Here is a 20,500-nt window from a genome sequence, read left to right on the forward strand (position 1 = left end):
AGGCAAAAACAGAGATAGAAGCTAACTGCAAATTACCCTAGTCCTATATTCCTCTATGTTCCACTACTTTGAGTTTACGATAAGCCAACCATCCAGCTCCTCCAACACACTAGCCATACTGTACTGTTGATATTTAACCCCTGTAGACTATTTGTGACATGGAAATTTAAATGGCAAAAATACAGAGTTTAATATTCCTGACCATCTGTTTTGAGCCTCATTCCGGAAGTTATTTAGATTTGGAAGTTATTTAGATTTGGATTTAGGGATAAACATTATAACATGTTCATGATTTTCTACCTACTCATATGTTTTGCAACACTTCTATGACATGTGCTCAAATACCAGCTCAATAATACTCATGTACCTAATCTTACCTGATCCTCTAGCCATTCGTGATTGTTGTTTAGAAAATTAAGACTTTTGACAAAATAGTTTAGACATATGATTGTAATGTTGTTCCTCTTTCCTGAATCTCTTCCCTTTTAAATTCTGCTTGGGAATGAAAGATGCTAAAGTAATTGTAAACAGCATATTGTTCATATCTAATGACTCTGCCCATTTTAAAGCAAAAGTCACTTGTTAAAAGTTTCATATCCATTTAGTTTTGCCACATCCAAGCCATGCTGATAGACAAGATTTTTTAAAATGCATAATCCCTGAGAGTCTAAGCCAGTTAAAACAGAGTAGTGACTAAACACATTTAAAAATACTTCTACCACAGCATCAATGTTAAGAGAGAGAATTTTCATAAACTTTGTGTGAATGGTCATGTAGGAAAAACGTTTTTACAGGCATTTACTATGGTTTCTGTTGGGTGAGCTAGATATTAGTATAATTTGTGTGGAAGCCCATAACCCCAATGTAATGTTTTGAAGCTGTGCTTTTGAGAACTACACATAGCATGGAAACTGTGGACCTTGCAAGCTCTAGAAAATAAAATTTTACATTTAAATAATACTCGGACATTGTTTAAAGTCGTTTTAAATACCAAGCACAAAAAACTAATACAATGATTATTTCAATAGTTTCTGCAATAAAACATCAGTATATTATTGGCCTTCTACTAAATTTTCAAAATTAAGCAATACAGGATCTTCATTTACTAACAAATACAATTATATGCACAACAAACAACATATAATATACAGATAACTGAATGATTCTAAACTCTATATGCCATAACAACAGCATACAATATTTTTTCTCTCAAAGAGACAGAATACTCTTCAAAGGCCTCCCTTCAAAATAACTGACAAAATACTACAACCGTTCAGTAGTATACTTCCATAAGAAGATGCTGTGATTGATTAAACCATTCTATGTGTCTCCATTGAACAGTTAAATGTGTTATGCTCTAATCTTCGATTGAATATATGAACACTCTTAGCAATTAATGTTTTCCTTGCACATTCAGGATGGTCAACATTTGCACGTGGAGACAATGAATGACAATGCAAAATATGGGAATGTAATCCTGCAGTTTTACCTAATTGGGCAATGTTTGTTATGCAAATTCTAGTTATGAAAACTCCCCCTTCACATTATTTCTGGCCATAGTACAGTGTATTCTTATTACTTGTATCTCTTGATTTCAGTTTATGATGGGATACATTGTTAATAGTTCCTATAAACTCCAATTGGGTTTTGATTCATACAGAATTTCATGAGTCTAGCTTCTAAATATTTGTGGGAGTTATATTGCCACCCAATTCCACTCTTGCTCCAAAATATTTGGGATCCAATCCAAATGTGTAGACAAGAAAGAATGTAAATCTTAAATGGCATTAGAAAAAGAGAACGAGGTCCTATTTTCTGGTTTTGAGTTTTGTTCTTGTTTTATGATCAATTTAACAACTTCCCCTGACAATAATTAAGTTTCTAATGTTAGATGACACAAATATGGCTCCATCTTATTTAATGCATCGAAATAAGAGCTTCACTTCTTTGGCATGACAGCAGTTGTATCTAAGAAACTTCTCTTGTCATTAGTCTTTTTTTACAATAATATGCCATTGGCCAAACAGTTAAAAAATGCCTGGGCTGAATATTTGCAGAGTCTCTGACTTTGACGCCTAAAAGTAATCTGATAATAAAAAAATGGTCTTTGTTCATCTCCCATGACCAAAGCATGTAATTGAAATGCTCTCTAATTGTCTCCAAATCTTAGTAGTAGATACATTTGTTAATTGATAACTCAATTATGCCAATAGTTTATATTTTGGGACACAAAAAGAAAACATGGGTACACTCTAAGGAGTCTAGGACACTAGTGTTAGATTGGTTAATTGGCTTTGAAAAAGAGATAGTAGGTTAAAGGCTACATTGGTTCTGATTAGATGTGATAGTATTGTTTGAGTTCATTTTCAAAAAGAATGCAGTGCATTACAGTAAGACATGTTCAAGATGAGATCAAGACCAACAGAACCTCTAGATCAGCAGTTCTTAACCTGTAGTCCAGAGACCCCTGGTGGTCCACAACCCAGCGGTCTGTGCCTGCTTAGCAAGTTAGATAATTTTAATAGAATAATAGTGTATGTAATAAAGAAACAAAATTGAAAATGTTAAAACCTTCTGTAAATGTGAAGGAATCTTAAATTGGAGGCTGAAATTTAAGTTGACATCCTCATTTTGATTTATGGTAGCAGTTCAAGTGCATCGAACAGAATATAGGGCCTGATTACTAATTTGGCGGATGGGATACTCCGTCACAAACGTGACGGATATCAAATCCGCGTATTACAAGTTCCATAGGATACAATACGGTGGACAAGATATTCATCACATTTGCGACAGAGTAACCCTGCCCACCAAACTCATAATCAGGCCCTTAGTATGGACAATGTTTGGCCTCAACTGAATTTATTTTTGTGTATTGTTGTGGAGTTCAAATCAACACTATAGCTTTTGCCAGGGTCCCCAGTGAGGATCCCTGTATTCTGGTAAAGTAGGGGTCCAAAGAAGCCAAAAGGTTAGCAACCACTGATCTAGATGTCTTCTGTCTCAGAACAGCACCTCAATAAGCAAAAGCAATTCAAGTTATCCATGTGAGTAGTCATTGCCTTTTAGATATAGATACCAGTCTCTGGAATAAACTGTATGTGGCCAGTTCCCCTACCCAAAGTCAGATCACTTATAAATGTTCACATGTTCAAAAGTGCCCACACTGTAGGGCTGATTTACAAAAGTGGAATAACGTATGTCAATTGTAGATTACATCATCATTAGTCCCTATCCTAAGCCTCACACTACAGTTAATCTAAACAGGCAATACTGTGAGCCATAACATAAGAATGTATTCAGTTTGAAATGTAGGTTAATGCTATTAACAAAAGAGACTAAGAAACACACATGTCAGTGGCATAAGATGAAAAGAGGTGTACCATATGCCAAGAGTAACTTTCACCAATGGCAAAATTAATGAATTGAACTTGAAAATGATAAACACAACTAAGGGCCTGATTACGATGTAGATCGGAAAGGCTCAGAATGGCAGTCAGAATTTCCTAACCCGTATCGAAACCCATGTTTCCGACTGACTAGGAAACATTTCCGACCGACCGATTATGATAGAAGGTAACCGTTCGGTCTTTCTGACTTGGTTCTGACCGGCATTTGGAAACTCTGAGTCGGTTGGAGCTGAATCGTACAGGTCTATGAGCCGCCTTTCCGACCGACGTATTACAATGCCGGATTCGGGCAGCCTTTCCGAATCGGTCTGTCCGACGCAAAACAACTGTTGGAAACTGACTTTGGGGACCCGTAGCAGGCCCGCCTTTCACGTGGAGTCCTCTGGTTGGGGCTCGTGGGGGTACCCATTGGGTACCTGCGACAGGGTGCAAGGTTTTCCGGAACCACCCCTTTTTAGTTTGAGCCTGGGCAGCGCATGCGCTGCTGCGAGGCATGCAGTATTGGAGTATGGCTTTGAAGCCCTGCCCACTCTCCGCCCATATTTTTTATTGCCATGTGTCATTGTCCTTCATAAAAGCTGGCATCAAAGTGGTTATTAGTCCCTTCTTGGTACCACCTTGTCTGCATTTGTTACCACCCATAATGACTGGACCTTTTACTGGTGTTACATGGTCTGCTTTAAAGGTTGGTGAGCACTATTTTATTTAATGTTTTTCCCCTATTTCACCCACTACCTCGCAGCAGCCCTGCACTTTTATTTTAATTTTTACTAATGGCGGTCCGCTTTAACTTAAGCGGGCACGTTTTTAAATATATCTATTTTAGCAGCTCAGTCCGCATTTAGCAGCTGTGCTTATTTATTTATTTTGTTAACTAGTGCCCATGTGGTGCTTTCACATTTATGGAGGCCGCGCCCCTTTCTTTACACAATCCGCGTCTAAAGAAAGGTACGCAGCTGACATTAAAGTGAAAGCGCAGCATAGACGCTTTTACCCAAAAAAACATCTGTTGTCAAGTTGACAAAAAAGATGCTTTTTTGGGGGGGTCAAAACCCCCATGCCGTGGTTTTACTTTAATGTAGCGTACGCCCATTTCTTTAGCCAAGGGTTGTGTAAAGAAAGGGGCGCGGCCTCTATAAATGTGAAAGCGCTGCATTAGCGCTTGTAAAAACAAATATTTGCAATGCAATAAGTCTACCATTTGCAAGAGTTTTCGGTATTGCATTGCCAATAGCTTAACCTCTCGTTAATGCAAGACCTATTGCATTGCAAATGGTTGTTTCAATGGGAGCCTGTGTTGTCAGTCGGAACACAGCCTTCCATTAAAGTCAATGGAACCCCGACCGAACGTTGTTCGGAAACATTGTAATCGGTCGGACTTGCCGAACCCGAGTCGGTTGGAACCGATTCCGACAAGGAGACAGTCGGAATGCATTCCAACCGACATCGTAATGAGCCCCTAAATATTTTTCTCTGACCCTGAAATATTGTACACAACACACCTTCTTCCACCCACCCTGAGAAAATAGGGTTGATTGCAGTTCCATTAAATGTAGTCAGACACACATACTCCACCAATTTGCACTTTTAACTAAGCAGTGGCTATTAAGTTAATAGCTTGGTGGTGTGTTTTCATATGCAAACAATACCAACCATCTGTTGCCATTACATAGCAACAACTGCACCCAACACCGCTCTTAAACAGTGGGGATGGACATTTGAAGAATTTCACTGTGACAGACCACTACATTGTTGCACCTCATTTGTCCCTAAGAAAGCAGTTTCACTAAAATTGAGCTTCATATCTTATGCATGCACATAGTGCATAGTGTGTGCACTCATGAGTATTTTATGTATGCTTGTGTAAGATGTGTGCTCGTGACAGATATTTCTGACTGTTACATTTGCACGCCTGTGTATGTTGCATAAGGAATTACTTTATTGATATTAGAATCCCAGAATGTAATTGCTTGATATTGTTTTTGAGCTATATGTTCATGTATCACTGCTGTTTTAAGTGGCGGTGCATATGTATTGCTAGATTTGAATAGTAAGCATGATTGAAAGTTTGATGGAGAATGTTTTTTGGACTTGAATGTAGTCCCTGATTGTGGAACTGACTGTAACATTTCTGTTGCATGACTCACAAGTCATGTGTTGTATGTATTGATATTTTCATTTCTTTGACCTGAGTATTTTATAGGGAATTATTTTGTTTTATATGGAATTAGGATCATTTTCGAGACATTTCAAACAATCATGCAATATTTTATGAATTGCAAAAAATAGAGGAACAGGAGTAGGTTAGGTTCATTACAGACATAAGACTCATAAGTCTGGAGTTCTTCTAAGTAATTCAGTCCCTGTGAGTCTTGTAGGCAACCACAATAACCGTGCTAAGTGGCAGCCCAGCCCTATGGCGTTCTATATATTTTGTTCCTTACTTTAGAACCGAGGCTAAATGTATTTATTGTGTGATCTTTCTTTCCTCAGGTAATCAAATATACACTAGATCCAGTCTGGAAACCGTTCACTGTGCCATTAGTGTCCCTGTGTGATGGAGACATAGACAAAGTTATAAAGGTAATGTTACATGGTTGGGCTCTTCAACAAGAATCAGTGATGTTGTACTGGTTATGATATCTACTATATAATTTATTGCAAAAATGTAATGTTGGACCTTTACACCAAAGTACATTTAATCATGGCACTGACTTTCTTGCATTAGAGTTATAAAAATAAAATACATCCACTTCTTTATATCAGTGCATACATTTTGTCCCTATTTTGTGTTATACAACCAACCCCCTCTTTAGGGAACATGACAGGTATGGAAACTAGAACATGGATAAAGAGTAATCACAGGTCACATGTATGTTTTCCTTGATCATTTGCCAAAATGCTGTACCACGGCGGTTCACACATTGAGTATTCATGTTTTCAAACTAGAAAACAGAATTAAAAATGTGTCCTTTTTCCAGGATCTTTTAGAATGGATAGTTGCCACTGGTAAAATTATGCAAATGGCGATCAGGCCTCTACTTACTGCCATTCAGAAAAGGGACTCCAAAATACTGAATAGGGTGCGAGTGCAGAAGAGTAGGAAATCACATAACTGTAAAGAACGATACTACACAGTTGACAACTGTGCAACATGAGACATGCAGGGGAAGTTCATGAGTGACAGACGGAGGTTCTACTTCATAGAATGATGGTTAATTCATGGGCCTGGCTTCCAGCATGACCAAGGAGGGTGATCAGTAACAGGTTTTCCAAAAGCTCTTGATAGACAAAGGAAAAATGTGTGAGAGTGGGACAAAATACTTGTGGTATTTGCCACTGCTGTCACTGTCTCTGTGTAAGGGTCTAGAATATTGGAATCTTGGCACCGCCGGGTTCTAGAAAGGACTGCTTCCAGAATGTTGAACTCTGAGGTGACAGTTGGATCATGCTGTGGCCTAGATGTACAGAATAAAGCTTCTTCTCTCATACTTACCAGAGTTCATCCTTTGTGTGGAACCTACCTGCCTTTGGACACTGGTGATGAGGATGGGAGATGTAGAATACACCTCAACACTCTCTGAAGGAAGAAGATTTTGTGGTGGTCATCAAGAAGACATCCGATGGAGGAGGAGCCTAGCGCTTGACCAAGATGGCCGCGTGAGCTCTGAGCTCCCGAGACCCTCGCGCCCTCCGTCGACTATCCTGTCTCTAATCCTGTCTGCATGCATGGCATCGTGTAGATGACTTGTCAGGGAGGCGATTGATGCTACCCGAGGTCGGATCGCCCACCGGGAACCGGAGTTATGCATGGCGGAAGATTGCGGCCTATCTCCGAGGGATGCCAGGGGCTGGAGTTGGCAGGATGCCCGACCTCTAGTTGAACAACAGCGGCCAGGCGAGGTGTGAACTGTCGGATGGAGGTCCCCGTCCTTTCACTTTCACTTTCTCTCCCTTTGTCTGCCCTGCCCCTGGAGAGCCCTTGGTGGCTTTATTTTCCTTTGGACGCTCTACATGCTACTCTGGCGGCCCACTGCAGACCTGATCACTCCTGATTCCTCTTGCTGAGAGAGGGCCGTCTTATCGGAACCGAACTGCTTGGTGCCAACCATGTCGGGCAAAGCAGAGGTGGATCGGCTGAAGCCTAAGTCAACCAGGCGGGGAGCCTATTCTCAAGCTAATAATATGGACCGCTATGCTCTGCAGAAGGGGTCACCGAGTGGGTCGAGCCAGTCGCCGGATACCCAGAAGGAGGTCTCGCCCCTGGCCCCGGAGCTCTCGCTGCAGGATGTCATGGGGGCGATCGAGGGGATGCAGACCTCGATTGGGAGACAATTTGATGCCCTGGCGCATAAAGTGGATACCATCTTGGTGGACGTTAACCTGATCCGTGCAGATTTGGGCAAAACCAACGAACGGGTTAAAACCCTGGACCTCAAGACCACGGGCCTCGCTGATGAGGTTTCGGAACTGCAGACCGAGGTTCGTAAGCTGAGGACCGAGAGTGATCTCGCCGCTCGTCGGCTGGAGGACTTTGAGAGCCGGGCCAGGCGCAACAACGTGCGCGTTATCGGGGTCCCGGAGTCCTCGGATGAGGCTTCGGTTGACCTGCTCGTGGAGGATTTGTTGCTTAACCACCTGCAGCCTAAGGGTCTTGGGAAGTTCTTCGCGGTTGAAAGGGCCCACAGAGTGCCGGGTGGGAAGCCCAGGGTGGGAGCCCCGCCGAGGCCGATCGTCGCCCGGCTCTTTCATTTTCGAGATCGGGACGCTATCCTGCAAGCATCGAGGGTAACGGGCCCGGTCCCCTTCCAGAACGCGTCGGTGAATTTCTATCCTGATTTCACCCAGCAGGTGCAGAGGCAGAGACAGGGCTTTCTGGGGGTGAAGAGGCGCCTTCGGGAGAGGGATCTGAAGTATGCCATGCTCTTCCCTGCCAGATTACGTGTGGTGTACGAAGACCGGACATTCTTTTTTGAGTCTCCCGCCATGGCCGATGAATGGCTGGACGCTTTGCCCCGACGACGGACGGGAGAGGACACTGCCGCGGATGGGGACAGTGGCCGGGATGGGCAAGGGTGATGTTTTCAGAGCTGGTCTGACTCGATTTGACTTTATCTAATGACTTGAATAGAGTGCAGTAAATGCGGAGGGTTGCGGGAGGACGAGGGGAGCTCTTTCCTCCCTTAGGGTACTTTTTGTAGATTTGGGTTTGGTAGGGCGACAGGCACACTGCAAGTTGGGGGGGCTTTGTAAGCTGCAGCAGGGGTGCAGGGTGGGGGGGATGGTTGGGACTTTGGGTTTGTTGTTGGGGGGTTTGTTTCTGCAAGGCGTAATGATCATTCTCGGGATTGTTCCATGGTGGCTCTTCGGGTGGGGGGTGGGCCTCTTTGTGTTTGGGGATGGGGGGTAGAGGTTTCAGTGTTATTAGCTGGAATGTTAATGGTCTGGGAGATCGCATTAAGCGCGGGATAGTTTTGCAACACTTGAAACGGTCAATGCCAGATGTTGCCCTACTGCAGGAGACACACCTCATAGGTAATACGTGTTATGCTCTTAATAGGAAGGGTTATAAATTCATAGCTCATTCGGGATTTTCCTCCGGGTCCAGGGGTGTGGGCATCCTAGTCAGGGCCTCGCTACCATTTGAGGTAGACTCCACAATTGTTGACGATAGGGGGAGGTTTGTGGCGGTGGCGGGGAGGTGGGAAGGTAGAACTTTGGTTTTGGTTTCGGTTTATGTCCCTCCGGCCCTGCAGGCCTCCACGTTTACAGATCTGGGTAGGGCCTTGCTGGATCTCCCGGGAGGTATGCTAGTGGTGGGGGGGGATTTCAATGCTGTCGGCTCTGGGCTGCTGGATAGGTACCCGCCCAGAGACACTGGGGGGGCTCAGAAGTGGCTCCCAGACTTACTAGACACACTCGGCCTGATAGATTGCTGGAGGCTCCGGCACCCTACACAGCGTCAATACACCTTCCACACCGGGGCGCATGGTAGCCTCTCTAGGATTGACTACCTGCTCACTTTGGCTGCGCACGCCCCACTGGTGTCTGAGGTCAGGCACATGGCGGGTGGCATATCGGACCATTCGCCAGTGTGGGTCAGGCTGGACATAAGCCGCGAGGGAGGGGGAAGGGTGGCTCCTATTAACCCCTGGTACTTTCGAGATTCTAAGATGCGCAGCGCACTGGTGAAGACAGTGGATAATTTCTTCAAGGACAATCATGGGTCCGTGGACTCGGCTGTGTCGTTGTGGGAAGCATTTAAGACCGTGCTGCGAGGGGAGGCCCTCTCACTTGTAGTGGCGGCCAAGCGGCGGAGAGATGGCGAGGTTATGCAAGTGGAGGAGGAGATCGGGGCTTTGGAGGGAGCGTTAGAGGAGGAGGTAACAGCGGCCTCACTGCATGAGCTGAGCTTGAAGCAAGCCGAGTATAAGGACCTTGTGACAAATGCCGCTAAGACCCTCAGTAGGGAACAGCAGGGCCGCCTGTATGATGTTGGTGACAAGGCCGGGAAGCTCCTAGCTTGGCTGGATAAAAAAGAAAGGGTTAATAGAGTAGTGCCGGAGTTGACGGGAGAGGGGGGAGAGGTGATTGTGGAACCTGAGGGGATTGTACAGTCTTTCTCGGACTATTTCTGTAAGGTTTATGCCTCAGTGTCGGATAGGCCGCCCGAGGACTCGCGTGACCTCTTGAGGGATATCGCTCTGCCCTGTCTCTCTGATGTAGATAGAGATGATCTTGATGGAGACATAACGGTCGTTGAGGTGGCGGGAGCTATTCGCGCGCTGAACCCGGGCAAGGCCTCGGGCCCGAATGGCTTGCCGATTGACCTGTATAAGCTGTTCCCGGATAGGGTAGCCCCTCACCTGCGCGCCATGTTCGTGGAGGCGCGGGGGAGTGGGACCCTCCCGTTGGACCAGAGGCTGGCGACAATTGTTGTGATACACAAAGATGGTAAACCCCGAGATAAGTGTGCCTCATATAGGCCCATCTCACTCCTCAACGCCGAGCCGAAGATTCTGGCTAAAATCCTGGCGGGCCGATTGGTCAGGGTACTTGGAGACTTGATTCACCCGGATCAATCCGGTTTTATTCCGCATCGCAACACCGCGTTAAACCTTCGGCGCCTTCATGGTGTGATCGCCAGGGCTGGCACGCTGCGAGAACCGGCTATTGTGGCGTCTCTTGATGCCACGATGGCCTTTGATACGGTGGAATGGGAGTATTTGTGGGCTGTGCTAGCCAAGTTCGGCTTTGGCCCTGGTTTTGTGAGTTGGGTGAGGTTGCTGTATGAGAGACCCCTTGCGAGTGTGGTGGTAAATGGCCGAGCATCGACTCCGTTCCGGCTTGGGAGGGGGACTCGGCAGGGCTGCCCCCTGTCGCCTCTGCTGTTCGCCCTTGCCCTTGAACCGCTGGCGGCGTGGATACGATGGCATCCGGACATACGTGGCCTTCGCTGGTCGCCCGAACACGAGGATCGCATTTCGCTATATGCTGACGACATCCTGTTGTATCTTGCCTCGCCCAAGAATTCATTCATAGTGGTTTGTGACGTTCTTACATCTTTCGGTAGGAACTCGGGTCTCGTCATCAACTGGAGTAAATCGTATTTATACGTCCTTAGTGGTGAGGTTCCACCGGTCCCGCGAACTTGTTCGATCCAGATTGCTCAGCAGGGCTTCATGTATCTAGGGATCTTTATCTCCATGGACCCCGCTTTGCGGTATGAGAGAAACCTGCTCCCCCCCCCTGGCGCGCCTGCGGCGGGAGGTTGAGGGCTGGCGGAGGTTGCCGCTCTCCCTCGTCGGGCGCGCTGCCTTGTTCAAAATGATGTCCCTTCCCCGGTTCCTCTACGCATTGCAGAATACTCTGGATTGGGTGCCGGCCAGGTACTTTCGGGAGGTCGAAAGCCTCCAACGAACGTTGTTGTGGGATGGGCGGCCGCGGATAGCGATTGCTAAATTGACGCTTCCATGGTATGACGGGGGTATCGCTCTTCCAGACATCCGACGCTATTACTGGGCCACCCAGTTGTCCGCGATTAACCATGGTCTTTATGGCCCGGCTATCAGCCCTGGTTATGCCATGGACAGATGGTTGCTGCGTGGTGGGAACTATCTTAGGGCATTGTATTCGCGGTCCCTCGACTCGTCCCTCACGGGGCCCACTGGGGTGGCGGTGCGTGTATGGAAGATGGCGACTGACTCTCTGGGCTGGAAGGATAGGCTCACCCTAGCTACCCCGTTGTTTGAATCTGAAAGGTTGGGTAGGCTCTGGCGTACGAAAGGGTTTGATAAATGGGACTTGATCGGCATCTCCAGGGTTGGAGATGTGCTGATTAAGGGGAGGGTGAAGTCCTTTGAAGAGTTGCAGAAAGAGTATGAGTTGGGGGCATCCGAGTTTTTCCGATATGCTCAGGTGCGTCATGCCCTGCGGTCAGTCCTTGTGGAGGGTGAGAGGGTGCCTGAGTCCTCTCCTTTGGAGGACCGGATCCTTGATGGCCATATGCCAGAGAGCACGATCTCGCTCATCTACAAGAAACTGATAAATGTTCGGGCTGATATGCTTCTGGGGCTGCGGGACCAGTGGACCAGGGACGGACTCGAGTTGGATGATGAGGACTGGCAGTCTGCTGTTTCCTCTCCTAAGGAGGTTGCGATCCCGTCGCGTCTGAGGCTGGTGCAGCTCAAGATGCATCGAGTGTATGTGACGGGGCCGCGACTGGTTCATATGGGATTCTCTGAGGAAGGCCTATGCAGGAGGGGATGAGGTATGGTGGGTACTTTCCTCCATATCATTTGGGAATGTGGTGTCATCACGGAATTTTGGAGGCGAGTCCATGCGGTGATGGGGGAGGTGACGGGCATTGCTATGCAGCCGGAAGCGCGGTGTTGTCTCCTGAATGTCTGGGGGCCCACTGATCATGATGAGGCGCAAACCCAGTGGGTGACTCTGGGTAACATGGTTGCTAAGAGGGACATCGCGCGCTTGTGGGGTTCCACGGGCCCCCCACGTTAACCGCGTGGAAAGAAAATATGGACTGGAGCATGCTCAGGGAGAAGACAGTCTATTGCGCTAGAGGCCGCCCTCGGAAGTGGCATGCCATCTGGGGGAGGTGGAATCAATACAGGGGGGGGAATATGTCTTGCCCCTGATCTGGATCCCCCCGAGGAACAGCTTTCTTCTTGATCTTCTTTCCAGCTTAGTATGCAGATGTGATGGTTAATTGACTTCTTGGGCCTCTGCGTTCCCCCCGTTTTCCTCTTTTCACAGTACTGTAACTGTTAGACGATTGGGGTCCGGCTCCCCCCTGAGGGGCTAACACCGTGGGTATTCAGTGTTGTTGCCTTGCTGGGGTTTGTTGTGTGTTTGTAATTATTTAAAAATGGAACCTTTTCACTGCTCCTTCAATGCACTGTGGACGCTTCTTTGTCCTCTCCTACTGAAGCTGCCGAACCTCCGGGTTGTCGGCTGAATAGCTGTGTCCAGATTCTTGAAGAAATAAAGGTTTTATAAAAAAAAAAAAAGAAAAAAAAAAAAAAAAGAAGACATCCGATCATCCCAGAGAGGGTAGCTTTTCCTGGAGGGATCTTTGGCGTGACTAAAGTTGTGGGTACTGCTCGCTATGCGAGGTGGAAAAACTGCAGCATCTCAGTTGTCTGAGGTAGCCCTTGCCAGGCTCCCCATCAAGCACTCCAGCTCGTGGTGGGATGAAGTGTTACCTGCTCCCTGGTCTGAAGATTGGAACATAGTGGCGCAATCTGTGCACTTTGTTGCTACTCCCCGTTCTGAAGATTGGCATATTGTGGCAAGATCTGGGCACTGAACGGGCAGAGCGAACCTCAATAATCTTCAGCATGTGAAGTAGTACCGACCACCTTGTTATGACGTGAGCCAGTGCATGAATACTCGAGGCGTGATAGCACTGTGAGGAGCGGTGTGTCAGATTCGCTTTAGGTGTTGCAGGGAGAATTTTCAAAAGACCCGGGGCATTGGTGAGTTGCTTCTGGGAGCACTGGTTGCTGACATCTCCCCCAAGCGAGATCCGATGTGTCGGTGAGTCACTGCAGGGAGTGCCTTTTGCCGACATTTATCTATGAGTGGATGCTTAAACAATCGAAGCATCACAGCAATGTGTATTGCAAAATATGGAACTGCTCACATGACTTGCGGTGAATGGCAGCTGACCAGGCGAGTATCAACGGGAGAGTGTGCTGCAGCTGAGAGCATAGAACAAACTACAAATAACCGCAACACGATATACTGTGAATGATTTCAGGCAATTAAGTCATGCGAGAGTGCTGCAGCTGAGAGCGGTGAGCCCGCACCAAACTTTCCACCACACGCTGTACTGTTTTAGTCTACGCTGAACTTTGGGTATAGGGAAAAGAAAATAACTACATTTCTTATCATTAGCCTGGGGTCAGAACCTGGTATTGCTCTGACTCGAGCTGGCAGGAAGTTCTGGTTTTTCTCCCTCACTGCATCATCGCCGGAATACACAACTCCTCGTTTTATTTGCAAGTGAAGTTAAACAGCACCATTTAAGGTTCTCTTTGAACATCATAGTTGATAAATGCAGCCTCAGTAAGAACAGAAGGAATACTTATGTATTGTGACTGACTTGCATTTCACTTGTCTGCATAGTGCATGGTGTCAACGATACATGTAGGACTTACCAATACTGCACAGAATTGTTTATATCACATGGTGTAACTATAGAGATCCATCGATTCAAAGTATCTCAAGGTTATTGTGTAATTTGTGTTTTTAAGTGTAATCTCAGTGCCATATTGTAAAAAGAACAAAATGCAGTGTCACTCCCCCACCATTCTTTTTAGAATCCCCCGGTGAACCACCAGTAAGATGGTGAAAAGGGTAAAAAGTATTTCAGAACTATTCCATAGTACGTGGGCCAAATTTAGATCTGGAGACGAATATAGCATTACTTCTACACTGCCTAGGAGTGAAGGTACAAGGAATTTTAGAACATCTACCTGATCTAAGTGTTTATGAAGCCAGGGGATTAAATTAATATGAAATATGCATACAAAAGTTGGATAATAACTTGCTACCTAGGATCAGTACATTTATGGAGCATTACCACTTTGAAAAAGTATCACAAAAAGAGGGTGAAACAACAGAGGAGTAGGTGTTTCAGTCATGTAAGTTGGCATCCACCTGTAAATTTGGAGCAATGCGTGACAAACGCATCAGAGATCAATTTTAATTGAATTGTAACATTGAGAGAGTACTCAAAGAGCTCTGGCTGAAAGATGACCCTCCTTTGAATGATATTTTGATTTTGGCAAAACAAGTGGAACACATGATGAAGTGTGTACGAGAGAATAAACAATCCACAGACTGTAAGGAGAGTATGAGACTAGTGAGGGATGAGAAAAGTGATGTGCAGGTAGCAAAAGGTACATCTGCAACAAAAGAGAAAAATATTGTAAGCATGTTCAAAGGCTAATGTTACAGGTGTGGGAAGATAGGATATATAAGGGACAGCAAAGACTGTCCTGCTTTGAGAGCAGTATTCAATAATTATGGAAGGAAAGGACATTTCATGGTATGTTGAAGAGGTGGGAACACTACTAAAAACTTAACAAAAGAAATGAATATGAAATATGCATAAAGGGTTGGATAATCACTTGCTACCTAGGATCAGTATATTTATGGAGCATTACCACTTTGGAAAATGATCACAAAAAGAGAGTGAAACAGCAGAGGAGTATGTGTTTGAGTCATGCCTGAGGTGTGTGAGGAGATAATGTTGCAGATGACTGATGAGGGTTCAAGTAACCCCAAAGACCTGATAAGAATTGAAGGTCAGGAAGTGGAGGTCATGTTTGATTTATGTTCAAGGTTAACGATAATTTTTGAAGAGGTCTTCCATAAAGTGTTCCACGAAAGTAAGAAGTTAAGCAAAATGGATATATGCCCGGGAGGGTATGGTGGGCAACCCATAAAAATGAAGGGAATTTTCTTTGAAAGTGTTGAAAATAAAGACCGAGATACTGTCTGCAAGGTATATGTTTCTTATAAAGGGAACAAACTTTTGGGTGGCCCGCACAAAAAGGCTAGCGGTTTAATTTAATCCCAATGCTGATCCATGAATATTAGTACAAAAGGTTACAAAGAATGGGAATTAAATGTCCACCTTTGAAAAAGAATATCCTGAGGTGTTCACAGATAAACTAGGCTACCTCAAACAATATGTTCACAAAATAAAACTAAAAAAGAAAGCTATTCCAGTGTCTGCTAGTGTAGGCGATCTTCTTTTGAGCATGCATGAGGCAGTGAGGGAGGAATTGGAAACATTGAGCAGTTTGGGCGTGATAGAGCCTGTTGAAGCAACGGAATGGTTGGCACCAATTGTGGTCACTAGAAAGGCTAGCGGGAAGATTCATATTTTTGTGGACCTTAGAACTCTCAACAAAGAGGTGGTGGTTGACAAGTTCCCATTACCTAATATATCGTAGATGGTTACAAAGGAGGCAGGAGCCCACATTTTCTCAACATTGGACTTAACATGCTTGGACTAAGTATATCACCAAATCCACTTAAACCCTGATTCCTAAGAACTCACTTCGTTTATCACACCGATGGGGGTGTATAAATTTAAATGTATGCCGTTCTGCCTTGAATTGGCTATATCGGTTATTCAGAGGGCGATGTCCTCCATACTTTCGGGAATCCCTTGGGGATTCTGTTATCAAGGAGATGTGTTGATAGTTAGGGACACACAATTGCAACATGATGAGAGGATTAGGCAGGTGTTACATATATTCAAGGATGGAAGCTGATGCAGTCTTAAATAGAGTACGAGAGCTATTGGTTCGAGGTTCAGATAACGAAGGAAAAGATGAGGAGCGGTAAGATATTTTTGGGTGGTCAAAGAACAATTATCGAAGTAGGATGGATTCTTGTTTAGGGTACCAAGTTAATTCCTCCAGAAACTCTTAGGAGAAAGCTGATTGACATTGCTCATTAAGGCCGTCTCAGTATCACTAAAACCAAACAAAGATTAAGACTAGATTTCTGGAGCCCAGGGCGTGCTAGTAGATAGAGCAGTAAGGAACCGTGGGCCATGTTCTACCAGCAACAAAGTACAAACATTACACACTCCACCCATGGATTGTCGCCCCCTTCCAGAAGGTCCTTGGTAGGATGTAGCAATAGATATTATTGGGACGTCCATGGAGAGGCATTCCCCTTACAAGGAGTTGGCCTGATGGCAAGGGCAGTCAACCTCAAATCTGGTGAACCGGGTTCAAGTCTGGGCAAGGACGTGCAACATCCTGTGATTCTGGGCAAATCACTTAATCTCCCCGTGCCTATCAAAAATGAATGTGTCCTCATGTAACGCAACTGATGCTCGTGTAAATCACTCTGATACCCAATACCTTCAGGTCAAGTTTGCGCTATATAAAATTCCATGAAAGAAAAGAAAATATAGTATTAGTTTACTTCTACTTGAGATGGCCTCAAATTAAATTTTTCTCAGACTTCAGTACCATGTCTGTCATAAAGTTTTTTATACTTTAGGGACTGCCAAACATCATTTAGTCAGACAATGGGGTCCGGTTTTGCTCCAATTAAATGAAGAATTATTTTAATGTAATAGAATTGCACACAAACTGTGTGTCCTGTATCATCCAGAAACCAATGGAGTAGGGGAAAGGTTTAATAAAACACTTAAAGAAGGTATCCAGCTGGCAAGATCAAATGGGTTGTGCTGGAAGGAAGCGGTATTAAAATGGTTAGAAGAGGATTGTCTATCCCCCCATCAGTCCACTAATATCACTCCTTTTGAGCTGTTGAAGGGAAGAAAATCAAATTCAAGACTAGTACCTGGATGGATGAAGTGGCAAAAAGGTTGGGTGAAGGTTGATGCTAGTCAACAGTGGAGGGTGAAAATGTTAGAATTACAAGCAGCCCGCAAGGAAAGATTTGATAAATTGCAGAGGACAAATTTGATAGCTCTCAAAGTAGGTGATTGGGTAAGAGTTAAATCCCCACTGGCAACACAAAATGGTCAAAATTTACTGAACCAATGAAAATCACTTAGGTCTTTCGAAGTGCTGTCAAGACACTGGATGGAAGGATGTGGAACTCGAGGAGAGTAGAGAGACATGTCTGATCTAGTCAAAATAATGGAAAACGAGAGAAGAGCGAAAGAGCAATAACGAAAAGTGAACATATAGGTTGAAAGCCCGAGCTATACAATGGTAAGAATACCAATGTCAGCATCAGATCCAGTGGACGTATGATGTTTCTTATTAGTTTCTTAAAAGATTACTTAGTCAGTGCTACTAGCCCTTGACGTTGCAAAGCTTCTTACAAAAATCTAATTTTGTGTTGTGGATTGTGGCTATTAAATTATCTCAGTCTGTTCTATATAATATTGTATATATCGTGTGAAATTATGTATATGATATACTGTGTGTACCATCATTATACCGTCTTCAGTGTTCATGTCTGTTTAGGCCTCAACATATAAAGGTATTCCAGGATAATTCTGTTTTTCATCTTTTGGGATTTGCATATGCGAATATTCTCATTTAAAAAAAATCAAAAATGGGGAGGTGTGGGATATTTGCCACTGCTGTCAGGGTCTCTGTGAAGGGGACTAAAACATTGGAATCTTGACACAGCCAGTTTCTAGAATCCCCTGAAGGGCAGTTTTCATCAGGCTGCCCACTCGCCATCTCATTTCCTTTTCCAACCACGGTAGATAGCTGGACGCAACCTCTCTGAGCGGATTGCTTATGCATAATACAATGTTTTATTCCACCAGAATCTGATTTTAACACCTACGTACGTAGCACGTGCAGCAATCACAAGTCAGCTAAACCAAAGGGGTTTCCCGCGCTCCTAAACTTGGGGAGCTGAACCCCCAGACATATTGAGCCTGGGCAGCCCTTAAACCTCTGTCTTAAGTAATTAAAATGCGCGTGTAAAAACATGTTAAACACACATTCTTTGTTGCCATGGTAATGTGCTTTGTTATTTGATTCCCCCACCTGTTCCTCATGCCTTCGTTTCCTCATTCGTCATTTTTTGGCTTCCACAGTATGCTTTTTGCTATTCTTTGTTCTCGAATTCTGAATTGTTTTTGCTACAATTGCTGTTATTTCCCGCTGTGAAAGCGTTTTTGGTAAAACCAAGGTAGACAGAAGCTGGTGTTGTAAAAATATATCAGCTGCAATGAAATCGCAGATTCGCTCCTTCCTATTAGACTGCACAGCCGCACTCATTGTAATGTGTTTCCCTTAATTAAAATCTAATCCTCCATAAAGATCAGAACATATAAAGGGTAGCATTATCAGTAAAATCTCACTAGTGTTAGATATTGTTTCTTTTATAAAGCAGTTTTATAAAAAACCAACCTAACGTGAATTTAGGGTGAAACATTAACGGCACTTATTGATAGCATTGAACAATTTACATGATATATTGTTTTCTTGTTTCTAGTAAATTTAAGAGTCATTAAAATGCTGAAAAACAGTTTACACGATTGTTTCCTTTGATGGTGACTGGCATTGTGGAATCTGAAATATAAGTAAAGTTATTGCAACATAATAGAAAGGACCAGACATATTGCAAAATGTGCTATGCTGAAATGTCTGTGTCTACGTGAGCGTCTTCCCTGTCACGTATTATTCTTGATCATACCTTGTGTTACAAAATCTGTGTCTCTGAAGCGAATGGAAAAGTACAATCATTTTGTGCACTGCTTTTCATGTCAACTTAGCAGGGCCTAAAAGCTTACAGCATTTGGTATCATACAAGAAAGATGGCTTCTACAGCATGATTCCTCTAGTGACCTTCAGCATAGAAACATCGATTTGACTGGTAGCACTTGAACTTTGCATACCCAGATCTATGTGCAATTGTTGATTGAGCACATCCCTTATTAACAAAGATCAAGTTGGATGTCAACCCACGCAGGACCAGTCCTACATTTCGAGCAGATGTTCGACTGTAATGGGATTCACAAAGGATCCAAGGAGTACTGTTCTCCTGCCGCTCACTCGTTTCCAGGAATACTCACGTGTGATGAATTGGGTTATTTCAACCGATCTCAAGGTGGATGTATCTTTCTCCCTCTACAGGGAAATTATTTTTCCCATGGGGAAACCACTTCCTGAACACCTTAATGAAATATGGAGTGCTCCCTAGAAACATGCTTGCTCTTGGCCTTGGCAGGAGAACATTTACATTTTCTTTATTCCAGGTTTGTGGTTATTCGCCGGCTCTTGTAGTTCTATCCGCTTACGAATGTACATATCCCTGTCCATATCCTTAAGTACACAAATGCAGAAATTCCATGAGACTGGCAGAATTTCTTCATTCACAAATGGTATTTGCTTAGGTAAATTTACATCAACCTTAGCTTTTCTTTACACAGAATATATGAGATCAAGGCTCTACTTCCAAGCCCACAAAATAATTAAAATAACTAGAATGACTGCAAAATCACTTTTATTATAAAGAGATCTTCAAATATTCGTAAATCAACTAAATACAATTCAATCAAATCATTCTGTATACAAAAAGCCTCCCACCAACACAATCCTAACCAAGAACCAGTTTAATTCATACATTAAAAACAAGGCCCCTGTTGATGATGGTGACAATCTTGTGGTGTTGATTTAAACTGTTCTATTTAATCATTTAAGCATTTCTGATTAGAGTGGATGTGTATTTAAGAAATCCCAAAACATATATATCAAATAATACTAGTCTTTTACCCTTTGCTTTTTTCTGGAAATTATGAGAATTGTAACTTGTAATCTGAAATCTTCCAATGACATGTTTGCTAATTCATTACCTTGTTGTGCTACCTTTAGAGCCAGAGAACCCATTTCACAAAGTTTTTTGCCCTCCTAAGTGACACTCTGGCAAGCACATAACATAATTTATGAGTGCAACTTTACTTTATTGAGTCGAGAAGCCTCAATTTGTAACCGTAAACTCTTTACTCAGTAATGTTAAGTGTTGCTGGTTCCATGCACGTACACCTGCAAAGGTAACATCCGCAAACTCCCAATTTTGTCCTTATCTTACAAACCTTTTACAGA

At 44.0% G+C, this 20,500-nt stretch overlaps 1 protein-coding gene across 2 annotated transcripts in view; it reads left to right on the top strand.

Moving 5' to 3' along the window:
• Positions 1-20,500, top strand: part of CPNE2 (copine 2) — an 816,058-nt gene that overhangs the window by 485,742 nt on the left and 309,816 nt on the right. For both annotated transcript variants that reach the window (XM_085639480.1, XM_085639479.1), the window contains exon 7: positions 5,904-5,993. In XM_085639480.1, coding sequence (XP_085495606.1) covers positions 5,904-5,993 — 90 coding nt within the window. The remainder of the gene's footprint in view (positions 1-5,903; positions 5,994-20,500) is intronic.

This window comes from Triturus cristatus, chromosome 12 (assembly GCF_964204655.1).
Source record: "Triturus cristatus chromosome 12, aTriCri1.1, whole genome shotgun sequence".
Taxonomy (NCBI): domain Eukaryota; kingdom Metazoa; phylum Chordata; class Amphibia; order Caudata; family Salamandridae; genus Triturus; species Triturus cristatus.